Source organism: Adiantum capillus-veneris, chromosome 2 (genome assembly GCF_014529385.1).
Source record: "Adiantum capillus-veneris isolate H3 chromosome 2, ASM1452938v2, whole genome shotgun sequence".
NCBI lineage: Eukaryota > Viridiplantae > Streptophyta > Polypodiopsida > Polypodiales > Pteridaceae > Adiantum > Adiantum capillus-veneris.
The window spans coordinates 3,537,455-3,551,399 of NC_140932.1; the positions used below are offsets into that span (position 1 = coordinate 3,537,455).

A 13,945-nucleotide genomic window follows, 5' to 3' on the forward strand; every position below is an offset into this window, starting at 1 on the left:
ATTTATCTTACCTAATTTCCAACAAAAGTCACTTAAAAATAATAAGTGAAAAATGTCAAAAATAGGTAAAATAGGCTAAATGTACTGGAAAATTCCACTGAAGGATTCTAATGGATTCTTATGGGAATGCTTATGATCATGCTGTGTGCAACCAGAGGATATGCATCTACACTAAGTGTCTAGACATGCACGGTCTACGAATAGACTCACAAAAGTGCCAGATCACTTCTAATCTAAATTGACTGGACTAATTGAACCCTTGTCGTGTTGTAGCTTGTCCACGGACAGATAGGGTTGGATGTGTCACGTGACAGATACTTATGTGGGCTCCTCCAAGAGGCGTCAATATTCCTTCCTTCAAACATGGGTGAGAACTTTGGTCCTTTTCAATCTGGACCATGGCCACATCACATGGCATTATGCACCCACCTAGATGTATATATAGCTCTCACATTGTACCTCCCATCATATATATCTGCTAGGTCATAGGCCTTTGAGCATCCCCATACATCTCTTTGTACACTGTATACAGACACTTTTTGTGCGAGAGAGAGAGAGAGAGAGAGACACACACGTTCCATGAACTACTCTTCATTGCAAAACCTAAAATGCACATAAATACTGCAAGTATAATCAAATAAACCAGTCCTCGTGATTCATAACAATACATCATATACTCGTCCTGTCTAGCAAAACAATGTATTGTGCTCCAATCTTGTGCCTGTTCAGAATTCCTCACCTTTTTTGGAATGCGTCCTAGAAGTTCCATCATCAAAGCTAGATGATCCTGGCCAAAAGTATTAAGGTGATCACAAAAACTAAGGTAGCTATGCTGGCAAATAGAATGCATCACTCAAGTACATCATACCTCATCTCGATCGTAGTCATCACCACTGTGGGGATCAAACAGAAAATCCCCAGTTGCAAGTTCAAATACAATACACGCAAATGACCACATATCAGCTGATGTTGAATACTTGGCACCAAGCAACACCTCTGGACAGCGGTACTGCCGTGTCTGTATGTCATTTGTAAATTGTTTGTATGTCCAGCAAGCATTACCCAAGTCCACTATTTTGCAGTGGAGATCAGCAGAGGTAAGGAGTCTCTTACGGCAAGAGTGGACACCTTTCTTGCGCGAGTTCTCAGTTCGACAAGCATCTGAGCTCTCTCCCATTCCATCAATGACATTCTGGGAGCCTTTGTTGACTGGTGTGCTGATTGCATCAGGATAGCTTGAATCCTGCCCATTTTCATGATGACTGCATTGATCCCTTTCCGCTTCATTTTCTCGAACAATCATACTAGCTTTCTTTGCCTTGCGTTTTAGCTTCTTCCTCTGGTTTCTGGTTAATCTAGAAACAGTACTTCCAACCTTTATGTTCTTGTGTTCTGTGCTAATCCCCAGCTTATCCATACCATTGCTTAGTAATGGACCTCTCATTGTAAGCTGAGGGTCTTTCTCTGGGTCCATTGAAGATCGGAGTAGGATATTTTCAGGTTTTAAGTCTGTGTGAATTATTGAGAGTTGGCGATGAAGATAGTCTAAACCTACCAGTACATGGTGAGAAATGTGTTTGACCGTCTCAAGAGGGAGACCCTTGTAATTGTAACATTTAATCAGTGTCAAAAGGTTGTCTCCCAAGTATTCAAAAACCATGCACACATGATGTCCGTTTGGCCCACTGTGCTTGAAACTATCTAGCAGTTTGACCACGCTCTTTGTATCATTAGGATCCCCCTCTGCAATCTGCTTAAGAATGGAAACTTCATCCATGGCAGCCTCTGTGTAATGCTGGGCACTTTTTTGAATTTTTAACGCCACATAACGCTGCAGGGGTAGATGAAAAGATAGAATGCTTTTAAAGAGCGACAGAGCATCCTGCACTGAAATAAGCACGACGAATCGAGAAGAGAGAAGTAACATACATTGCCCTGCACGTCCAAAGCAAGCCAGACGGTGGAGAAATGACCCCATCCAAGCTTGCGCTGCACCATATATCTCCCATTCTTGAAAGTGTCCCCCAACTTTACTGCATGGTATCCCCCTCGCCGATAATCGTCGGCGCCCTCGTCCTCAGACTCCGAATACCCCGAGCTCCCTTCTGTGTTTCCTGCCGACCCGCCCCCCGCCATAAACCTTTTGGTTTGCAGGTGTCAGCTCTCCTTCATCAGGTCATGAAAACTAGGAGCTGGGGCGACTTGTGTAGTGTAGTGTACTCAACTTACTCTTGAGGCCATTAGAAATGTAGGAAAACTTCGCTTTGAATTTGAGTGATAATATGAAAATAGACTGAATATGTTTGTACATTACAATGAGAAGAAGTGGTTTTGGCAAGAGAATGTGTCCGACCGTTAAAGAGTCTTAAGATGAAGGGAACAAACTAAAGGGGTCCAGGAAGGTCCAAAGATGGCCACCAATTTTGCATCATTTTGCCCTCAAGCCACTATTTGGTTGTAACTAGTAGAGCCCATTTACGAAAGCCCAATGTAATTCTCAATATGTAAACCATAGAAAGCCTTAGGAGTTGATCGAGAATTTCGGTGATTTCTATTGTAACTCTATGATGCTCACAAAGCCTAAAACTAATTGCGAGAACTATAATTAACCTGGCCAAGTACAAACCCTAATCTTTTAAGCTCATTTTGAAAATTCAAAAGTTGAGGAACTAGTCACAACAAGATTGAGCTTTGTAACCACCAAGGCGTCAGAATAGTTAGTGGAAGATGTAATGAAGACAAGAACTGGCCTACGATCTGGTTCCATCCTGGGCCAAAGTAAATGCCACCTTTATCCCAACAACCTCCCATTTATAGGAAAATGTGTCAATAAATGGGTACCAATAGGTAAACTACTAGTATATAGAAGAAAATAGGTGAGAGACTCTCTCAACATACACCCACTAGCTCACTCACTCAATCTATATGCAGTCATATCGGTTCCACACTAGAGCCTACAGTGACATCTTTGTATGTTCTCCATAGATCCACAATGCATCATGCTAGTGTCATGGTCATCATATGACTGACAATCCTTGCTATAGGAGCTCCCACTGTAGCTACTAGGCTGGACCTTGACACTAGTAGGTCATACATGAGATGCCTAAATGTTGGAACACATGTACAAACCTAGCTGTACTAACCTTCCTTTGTTATCTGCATGTACTGCATCATCAAGACTACTCATCACATATGGATGTGTCATCATCGACATTGGGATGGATATGTCCCTCTCATTCATAGGAGTAACTATGAATCTTGGCATCAACTCATCGGTTTCTAGCACGCTTGTATCGAAGAACTCCAAGTTTATCATGTTTACTTGTGTCTCCAAGGAGTAGGCATGTTATATCTACACAAACTCTCACAATAACTACCAAGCCTCACTAGAGAAATCTTGCTCTAGCTCTTGTTTACAACCATATTTAGTATATTTCTTACTTTAAGTCAAGTGTTTGTAGGTTCACGCATCACTAATTTTGTAATGTAGGGTGGAACCTCTTTAAAATCAGAATTGAGAGTTATCCTGAGATGTTATAATGTTTTGAATGAAGTGGAAGAAAGAGGTTGAAGCCTCGCGCACTGTGTATTCATGGCATTCTAAGTAATCTATTGTTAGTTGTAGTGCAATAACCTTTTTGTTTCCTGATTCTTATTTAGTGCCTGAATAACATGTGTTTATAAATCTTATGGATGATACACTTAAAGTAAAAGCATATGCATGTGTTGGCATTCTCCTAGAGCCCCAATAACACTTGGCGACCCTGCTCATTGTGGAAAGTATTCAGTGGGCCAATTGGGTAATGGGATTAATTGGGTCTCATGGAGACTAGGGTTACTAAGGAGGATGGGATTGAAGAATATAACAAAATATTTTCTAGATACTTACTTTGATTCATTACCTAATGACATAAGACTCAACATTGCATTGATGATCCATCAATACAAAGTCAGTAGGGTACCGTTTGGTGCCTGCAATGCTCTTGGATACATGTAATTCTACTGTAAAAATCAGGTCATTCAATATCTAAGGTCTCAAAGAAGAAGTAGTAGAAGAAGGGGAGATGTATGAGTGATTCAAGGGAGCAGCCACCAAATATTACTTATGGCACCAGATTTCAGAGGAGAAGATGAGATTCTTCGCTGGAATCTCAAAATCATAGATAAGGTGGTGATTTGGGGATAACATCCCTGAAGTAGGGGTGATTACTGGCTTTCCACCAATTATTGTGAGGACAGAGACATTGGATGCTAGCACTTCAAGTGGTGACCAGGAACAGAAGCAGGGGGAAGTTTTTCATCTAAGTAAAGAGAGCAGGGAAGAACCCTAGAAGCTCCTAAAAGGGTTATGCATCAATTGGTTGGAGTTGAGCAGTCCATCAATTTTTGATAGCAAGAACACAATTGAGGTTCCAGAGACCCCCACTTCAGCTACCACCATTAATTTTCAATCCCTTGGGAGGTCCACCACCACCCCATTCAGTAGTAATGGCCCCAATTTTTAGGTCTCTTCTAAAAACAAGAAAGATAGCTTTCAATATCTATTTTGCCAAATTTTGACTTAAGATGTTTGATTGATAGTATTGGAAGGTTCTAACGTAAAAAACAAGGTCATTTCCATGTTCCAGTAGGTTAGACGGACGTTTGGTTAAGTTTTGGAAAAATCCACTATTATTAGTTTTTTCTAATGCTTTTTATGCTTTTAGGTGCTTTTTTGCAAAAAGCAAGGTCGGCTACGTGCACTAAGGAAGATATAGCTCAATTTTTGTAAAAATCTTCTTTTTGAGTGCTTTTAAGTCTATTTTTAACTTTTCATTATTTTTAGTGCTTTTTAGTGAAAAGCGAATCAGCTTTCTTATTCCAGTGGGGACGAGGGGAACCCGTGAATCAATTTTAGAAAATTTTTCTTTTTACGCTATTTTTTATCTTTTCGTGTTTTTCGGTGTTTTTGAAAAGCAATGTGCTTTTTATGATGACTTAAACATAAAAATATTGATTTTAGTCTCCGTCGGATTTAAAAATGATCACCCGAAGTAAAAACCGGACCAGATGGGATTTTTACGAGAATTATTTTCATAAAAAACGGTCTCGTAAATACGTCGGGGCAATATGGGAAAGTCGGCATAGTCTAGCTACCGTTTCCATTAGTTGGCAAGATATTGTTCAGATGGCCAATTTTGCTGTAAAAAATCAATGATAAGTGGGAGAGTTAACCAGCAAAAGCTATGCCATGTTTTTAGAAAAGACTGGAGTTTTTTCCTAAAATCAGGAAGCTAATCCAGGCTGAGAACTAGCACTACCTGTAGCTTGGGGCACACTCCTAGCAGCTGCAAAACCTATAAATTGGCATAGAGTGCTGAGTTTTTAGTGATGTCTGTTGCGTCTACTACCGCAAGGCTATACGTATCTACTAAATGGAGTGGTGCAAGATCTTCATCACCATCTCCATAAGCTCTTCTCTCTTGAGAAGAAGAAGAAGGATATTGTCTCTCTACTTGCTTATTATCTTCTCTCTCGTTTCACGGTGTACGCACTCTTCGGAAGCTTTCGTGGCAGATACCTCTACATAGCTCTCATCATTGCTCTCTTGCGGCAAAGCAAGAAGCCTTTCGACAGTCCCTAATTGATTCTAAATCACGGTGAGAAGCTTTAAACTCCATAGCCATCATCTCTCTCTCTCTCTCTCTCTCTCTCTCTCTCTCTCTCTCTCTCTCTCTCTCTCTCTCTATGTCGTTTCTCATAGTAGTCACCCTCTTGGTGATTGTTTTTTCGCATATGAGTGCATGTATGGATTAACAAAGTATGTATGAAGTTGTCCCATGATTATTTCATTATGTTTAACACGATGATTTACACACATGATTCGTTTATGGTCACGTGTGTGCATAAAAAGCGCATTTCATTTCATGTCATCACAAACCGTTATGAATCAGCCCGAACCCTTTATATCAAAGATAAAATACATCATTTAGAACATTTTCTCTCTTAGGTGTCATGTGAAAAACACGCATGAGCTAAGAGATATGGTGAAAAAACGGCTTACTGTCCACTGCACAACCAATTTTTTTGACTCTAGGCTCCTTGGAGAACCACTATATAGAATCACCAGTGTCAGGGGGATTTGTATTCGAAAGGTGAGCCAGGAAGGCACTGGGCCCCTGGCTGTAAGCGGTGTGAGGAAAAGAGTTGCAGCAGACACAATTAATGGGAACAAAGCTTTAAAATAGACAGTTTAGCTAAAGCCAAATAAACAACAGTATCCCTGCTTAATCAAATGGTAATGGAAACGTTTATGCTCCTTACAAAGTTTAACATGTCTTAATCTAGGTGCTAATCAAGACAATCACAATTAAACTTCCTTGTATTGTCTTCTGCCTTCAACTTCCAATGCCTTGGGTGGTCCGAATCAGTTTATGGCTACCGGATTAATTACGGTTTTGAACGGGCTTAGATATTGTGGTAAACCGAGCTTAGGCTTGGCTAATGAGTTTATGATTAATGAAATCGAACTTAGGCTTAGTTTGGCTTAAGATTGAGGCTTTGGCGTAGGGAATTCGAGCTTAAGCTTTGCTTGAGTAATCAGTTTAGGATTAGGCTTGGATTAGCATAGGAAAGCTTAATGGAAAATGAGCTTAGGCTTAGCTTGAGTAAGGAGTTTAGGATTAGGCTTGGATTAGCATCGGAAAGCTTAATGGAAAACGAGCTTAGGCTTAGCTTGAGTAAGGAGTTTAGGATTAGGCTTCGATTAGCATAGGGAAGTTTAATGTAATCAAAAGCTTTGGATTCCTCCTAGAGAGAGAGCGCTCAAAAAGAAGGGGAGAGCCTTCCACAAGATCTCAAAGAGAGCCCCCCTTTCCTTTTTATATCTTTCATGAGCTTTTCCCCTTTCTAAAAAAGGGCCTACCCATTAGCGATGTCGCTAATGGGTACCCACTTGATGATGTGGCAGGCAGGTAGATGGGCCGGCACAGAATTCGCCTGAACCAGCGCCGAAAGGCATCGTGCCAGCATGTTGAGCATTTCTCGTCTCTTGGGCGAGCTCATTCGAGCACCGTGCAGCGTGCTACGTCTTCTTCTTCTCCTTCCTGCGCTCATCAATTGCACTTGCGTGTCATGGGTTTTGCCCTTCCACACAAAAGCCCCAATTAGTTGAATGGGCAGCCTCTAGGTTCGCTTGGGCGGGCGGCCATTTGGGCTATTAAAGGACCCTTGTTCCCTTGTAAGGGCACCACACTTGGCATACATGCCGGCCAAGCTTGCCAAGATTCTCCATTGTCGGCCATAGTAACTTTGGCTTCTTTGGGCGGCCTTCGGGCATCATTTAGGCATACATTTCGGCCAAGCTTGCCAAGCTTCTCCAGTGGGCGGCCACGGCCATTGTAAGGGATGACATTCCGGCCAAAGCAAAGCCGCTCATGACTTCAATTCCCAACATTTTCGACTAGCAATATCACCTTGTTGCCCATTCTGGTGCTTTGAATGGCATCGTAGCTTTCAAGATGCAAGTATCAGTGTCCGTCAAGGCTAGGCATTAGATATATTATAAAAAATGCTTCCACATCGGCCCACATTTGGCATACATATCGGGCACCGCACTGCATTAAGCCTGTATACTGGCCATCAGTTGCCACAAATTTAACTTTGACGGCTCCATTTCTTAGAATCTGTATGAAGCTTCAAAAATTACCAGATGGACTGATCAAGGTGATCAGGGCCGTTCGGAACCGGCACCCTAAACTGGCCATATCTTGCCAATCGAAACCCCGATTGACAAATTGGAAAGACCGACATGCTCTTGGAAGTGAGCACTTTGGACCCATGCATTCCTTTCATCTTTGACCTTTTATCAGCAGGTGCTCAATCCGGTACGGATCTGCTACTGACTCAACTTAAAATTGTCATAACTTCTTATCCGTACCTCTGATTGATAAGCTGTGAAGATATGCATGTAGAGCCCTTCAAGTACTTCAACTTTGATTAATAAAATCCCAGCTATGACCACTATACTTTTAGCTTATAAATTGGCTTGTTAGCAAGCCCTTATATCTGCTGAATAATCATGCAGGATTCAAATACACCTGATCGGCATTCCTTTGCTCATTTTCTTGTCATGGGAGTGGAGCGGCACGACATTCACCCCCTCTGAACCTGCACAGCCTCCAGTCTATGCCAATTGCACTTAATTAGCTTCATTAAAATCATCATCAGACATATCATCTGATGTATACATAACATGATCCTCTGGAGGTGGATATGAATGAGAATCTTCAAGAACAATCTCGCCTTCTCGCTTCTTGAATAGCTTGATCCGTTTTCCTGCAATAGGCACCTTAAGCATAGTGCCATCTACTTCACATAATTGATATGTCGCATTATCAAAAACATGTTGCACCACATATGGTCCAAACCACTGTTTAACCATTTTCCGCATAGTAGTATGTTGGTTCTCCAAGCTACTGTCATAGACAAGTACCCAGTCACCATCTTTGATAGCAAGTGGTCGTAGTCTGTGCTTTTCATAAAACGCTGCTTTATTCTTCAATCTTGCTTCTTTAAGCTTCTCTTTAGCCTGTTCAATATCCTCTTGACGCCTCTCAAGCTGGCGAATATGTAGAGCAAGCAAGTCTTCAGTAGACATACCTTCTTCCCATGGCATTATGGTCCAAGTCATAACCTCTTCCTCTTAGGCCTAATCAGTTTTTGCCCATGCATCAATTCAAACGGTATAAATCCTGTAAACTGAACTCTAGTGCGATCGGACCATAAAGCAAATGGCAAAGTTTAGGCCAATCACCAATATGTCCTTCACACGCCTTCGCTAAAGCTTTAACAATAGACAGATGTCCTCTTTCACTTTTCCCGTTACCTTCTGGATTATAGGCTATAGTAAGAGCGAGTTTAATGCCCATGCGAGCAAAAAATTCTCGAGCTTCATCTGCATCCAGCTCTCCTCTATCTCGAGTAATACTGCCAACACATCCATACCTAGAGATAACATCTTTAAGCGAGAACTTGCATACTGAACTGGTAGCTTTGGTATGCAAAGCTCTGCCTTCAACCTGATTAGTAAGATCTTCTCTGGCAAGAACAATATACCTCATCTGCCACACTCCTACTGGCATTGTAATAAGGTCCACTACCCACTTGTAGTGCATAGCCAGTGGATAGGTGGGATGCAATCCATCTCTATGTCGCACATTAGAGTATTGTTGACATATTAAGAATAATTCCACAAATTGAACCACATTTTTGTACATACCTTTCCACCAATACCGGTCTTTAATCTTAACAAAGGTTTCCCAGATTCCTCTGTGTCCCCAGCCCATAGACTTTCATGAAACTCTTTGATCACCTATCGTTGAGTTGCTTTGTCCCAAATAATTCATTGTGGTACCCCTCCTGGGCGCTTCGGTTGCTTCCATAAATGTCCATCTTTCAGGAAATAACCATAGGCCTTCTTCTTGATCTTCTTGAAATCTTGGTCACTCCATCCTTCTTGTCTAGTGAGAGTACTTAGGTAGCGGTCAATCATAAGCCACTCTCCGTCATAAAATTCTTCAGAAAATACTTCAAAAACATGAGCAATGTTTCCACAATTGGCATGTAGATAAGAGGACGTGTAGAACTTCAAGCCAACATCATCACTTGTGGTCATCATCTCTTCTTCATCTTCAAACCTGGCTTTGATAACCTATCTGCAACAGGATTATCTCTACCTGCAATATGACAAAATTCAGGGTTAAGAGACTTAATATAGGCTATCCATCATAGCATGGCAATGTCCGGAGTAGAGCAGTTTGCAATCATCCCTATCAGTGGCAAGCAATCTGTCTCTACCACAAGAGAAGCTCCAATAAAGTATTCTTTATCAGTCCTTAGAGCAGTAGCAACGCCCCAAAATTCCCTCTTAACCTGTGGATAACCTCGTTGACGAGCATTGAGCACCTTCGCTCCGAATCTTACCTCATACCTATGTCCTTCAGCATTATCTTGACCTATATCCCATCCAATACCTATTGGACTAGTGTCAACAGTTAAAATAACTGGCCTTTCGCATTTATAGTCGACTTTCCTCAAGGTTGGTGCCTCAAGAAGCATCTTCTTTAATTTCCCGATAGCTTGTGTGTGAACTTCTTCCCAAACAAACCTTTTACCTTTCCTTAGCAATTGGTACAACACCTCTGCAACATGAGCAAAGTGTGGCAGCCAAATACGAGAGAACACACACGCACCCAAGAATCAACCGAACTTCAGTAACTGAAGAGCATGTTTCCTTCATCTTTTGGATAGCTTCCACTTTTGTTGGACTTGGCCTTCTACCTTTAGAAGTGCACATATGTCCCACAATTAAGACCTCCTTAGCACCAAAAGTTGATTTTTAACATGAAGATGTTAAGTTAACTTCTTCAAGCCTCGATAAAATAGCATCACAGTCAGCAATATGTTGAGCAACAAACTATCGGCACCCCCTCTGGTCTTTTGTTTCATCTTTTGAGCCTTCTTCACAGCCCTTAATTGGTAGATCATCAATGAAAGGCATAGTAACATGTGGGATAAAGTCCCTTAATACCTTATTCATGTCGTTCATCATATGAGCTACTGAATTAGTAGCACCTTGTGGTAGAGTGCACATCCTTATCAAACCAAGAGGAGTACGCATTGTAGTAAGATCCCTGCTCTCCAAAGCTAATTGGAATTGATCATATCCTGAATAAATATCACCCATGGAGTAAATATATCTACCTGCAAAGGCCTCAGCAAATTCATCCACAATTGGACCAGTACCCACATTGCGGATTGTTACCTTGTTAACCGGTTGCATATCCTAAATGAACCTTAATGTACCATTTTTCTTTGAAATAGTAAACCATCGGTTAGAATATGGTGCACATGATGTCTCCAAAATTCCCATTTGAATCTTTTCATTAACCAAATTGATAAGCTTTGGCAAGTGAGCTTTAGGAACTGGAATAGGACGCAAGCTCCATGGCATGTGTGGAACAATGAAAATAATCACAGGTGAAACAACACTTGGATCCACACACCCAATCTCACTTGGCTCAAAAGCGAAAGCTTTACCATGTTTTTCAAGCATACTTTGAAAACATTTGATCTCCTCTTTGTTGAGGAAATTATCTTCTCAACCTTCAGCTGCTGCTGCAATGTCTCCTTAGTAAATTTATGCCCTATGTTCTTTAAATTCATGAGTATAGGCTGTCAAGAAGCCTCCTTGATCATCCCATCACTTCCTTCTGGCAACGGTGTAGCCACTGGCCTCACTTTCTTTGCAACAGTCTTGTATTTTGTCTCTACCTGTGCTTCAACTGTTTCACCTGCATCATCCTCAATATGCATAAGTGCTTTATATATACCTAACTCATCGTACATGTCCATGTAATGGACCTTAACCACTTCAGTTCCGCTTTGTAACCTGTTTTGCTTGATCTCCTCAAGCTTTGACATAGTATCTACATAATATACCTCTTCAAAGATTCCTAAAATCACATCATTTGATTCAAGCACATCACATCTCTGCAATTCACTTTGGATACCTAAAACATACTATTTTTCCCACTTTGGCAAATCATTAAATTTTCTGAAAGATACTGAACCTTCAAATGTTAACCCCAAAAACCCTGAAGAGAAAGCTTCTCTTTGCGAGAACTTCTCCTCACTTGTACCACCATAGTTCCGCTTTATAATGGCACTCCGAGAAAATCCTGTGCAAACCTGTGTTCTCTAAATTCCTTGCATATCTTTGGCATTGGATGATCACGTAGACTATCCTTGTTCCTGGCATGGTCAACACATACAGTCAAGAATTGAACTGCTTTCTTACCATCTTGGCTTCGAACCCTGGCATAAGCCGAGCCATCATCCAGCACCTTGGTTTCCATTCGCACAACCGTAATGTAGGGTTGCCCCAAAATTAATGGATAAGAGGAATGCTCCTGTATAAAGAAATTTTGCTCATCACAGACATCCCCTACATTTACCTTAACATTGGCACAAGCACCATAGAGGTCACCTGGAAGCATATTGGCAGCTCAAATCCGCCAACCATGGTCCACATCAATATGCCATTTTCCCTTCTTGTGCAATCTTTTTGCCATCAAATTGATCTCCGATCCATGATCTATGAGTGCTAAGACCGGTTCTTCAATGTCACCAAGCTTCACAACACTTTTGGTCGTTGCTCTTGCCCAATGAGTCCTTGAAAAGTGACTCCTTGGTATACTTTCATTATCTTCATCTTCATTGAAATGAACATGCCTTACCTTTGGTACAGTTGGATTTGACACCGCCACAGACCTCGACTCTTCTTCTTCTTCAAGATTCGCTAAATACTCTTCATAGTCATCCAAAACTGCTTCAATGTGGCGAACCGCCTGGCTCTTAACTGACTCCGGCTCCTGTTCACTTGGTATCTGTCGCTTTCTTTTGATAATATCAATAATCTCCTCATGAAACTCACGTTTGGCAATGTCCAAAATATCACCCAATGAGAGCTCCACTTTGCTATTCAGAATGCGCTCTTCAAAAACTTTCTTTAAATCTGTTGCTAATTCAATGTCAGATTTAAGCTTGTATGAGGGTCCCCTGGTTTTACCTTGCTTTTTGTCCTTGGGTGCATCCTCCATCACCACTTCAGGAGCGAGATTAGGAGTAGGACCTTCTTCTCGTTTGCTGTTGAATCTCGTTGTCCTTTTCGATGTCCCATGGGCTTCTTCATCTCTTTTCCGCTTTTCCTCCACCATAGCCTCATTAGCTTGAGACTTCGCAGTGAACGCATACACTGAGAGGGAATCCACTGGATCAGTCCACCCTATGGTTTTGTGAATTGAATTCCCTACTTGCCACAGCTTCCCATAAGTTACCTGCCCTGTTTCTGCTATCTTCAAAGCATAAGGCCACAATTGACCCTTGGTACATGCACCGTCATCATCACCCTTCCCGCAGACTTGCAGCCCATATGTAGCTTCTTCTACAAGAGCAACATTATGCTGAATGTCTTCAAGTATCTTTTTCATGCCGCCCCTATTGAAGTTCAGGCAGAGCATCTCACTTGTTGCCCTAAGGTGTATCTTCTTGTCCTTCTAGAACACCACGTTCCTTTTATAAGCTTCGTCAAATTCATCACATTCTTTAACGTACTTGTGGTCTTCACTATCACACCACATGCATCGGTCCCAGCCTTTGCGTGGAGGCTGCTGTCTAGGCTCAGAAGTAGACCCCTTTGCAGCTAGCCCTTCACATTTTACAGCTTTAAAATTCAAATTTAATTCTTGAATACCTTTCACCAATTCGTCAAGAAGTGGCTCCTTCACATCATCAAAAGCATATATAATTCACAAATGCTCATTTTGTTTGGATAATAGTAAAAAAATACCCTTATTCATATTATAATAAAGCCATAGTAAAGTATGAATCAACAGTCATGAAAATTGTTTATGATCGATCCATCTTTAAATCTGCGCATTGATATACAACAAGAGAAGATAAATAATTTTTCTTACTTATATCCTTTGCAAAACTTAAAAATTATGTAGTAAAAATGGAAAATATAAACTTGATGAAATTTTATGTTAAAGATTTTAAGATACGAGGAGTGATAGAAAGCTGAAAACTTATTGAAAGAGCAATCACACAAAGACTCTTTGGATATAATCTGCAGTTTAACGAGGTGCACCAAAAGCTCAAGGAAAAGAAATTGCAGCTGAGTGAGACAAAGCAACAAAACCAAGTGCTCACAAAAAGCAGCTTCATGGAATCAAAGAGACGCGTTAAAAGCTATTAAAAACAACGCAACAATTGAAAAAGGCACACCTATAGCTTGAGGAGTAGAAAAAACCAAAAATCAATTTGAGATGCCAAACAAAGGTGCATGATTGAAAAGCCAAAGAGATAAATTATCGTAAAAAAACGTAAATGAGAGAGAGCTGTT

At 41.0% G+C, this 13,945-nt stretch overlaps 1 protein-coding gene across 1 annotated transcript in view; it reads right to left on the bottom strand.

The window, feature by feature from the left end:
• The window catches only part of LOC147462287 (uncharacterized), an 85,052-nt gene extending 82,845 nt beyond the window's left edge, over positions 1-2,207 (bottom strand). The window contains exons 1-3 of the mRNA XM_086483395.1: positions 1,930-2,207; positions 869-1,831; positions 740-787 (exon numbers count right to left, since the gene is read on the bottom strand). Coding sequence (XP_086339521.1) covers positions 740-787; positions 869-1,831; positions 1,930-2,136 — 1,218 coding nt within the window. The 5' untranslated portion in view covers positions 2,137-2,207. The remainder of the gene's footprint in view (positions 1-739; positions 788-868; positions 1,832-1,929) is intronic.
• Positions 2,208-13,945: the final 11,738 nt, after the last annotated feature.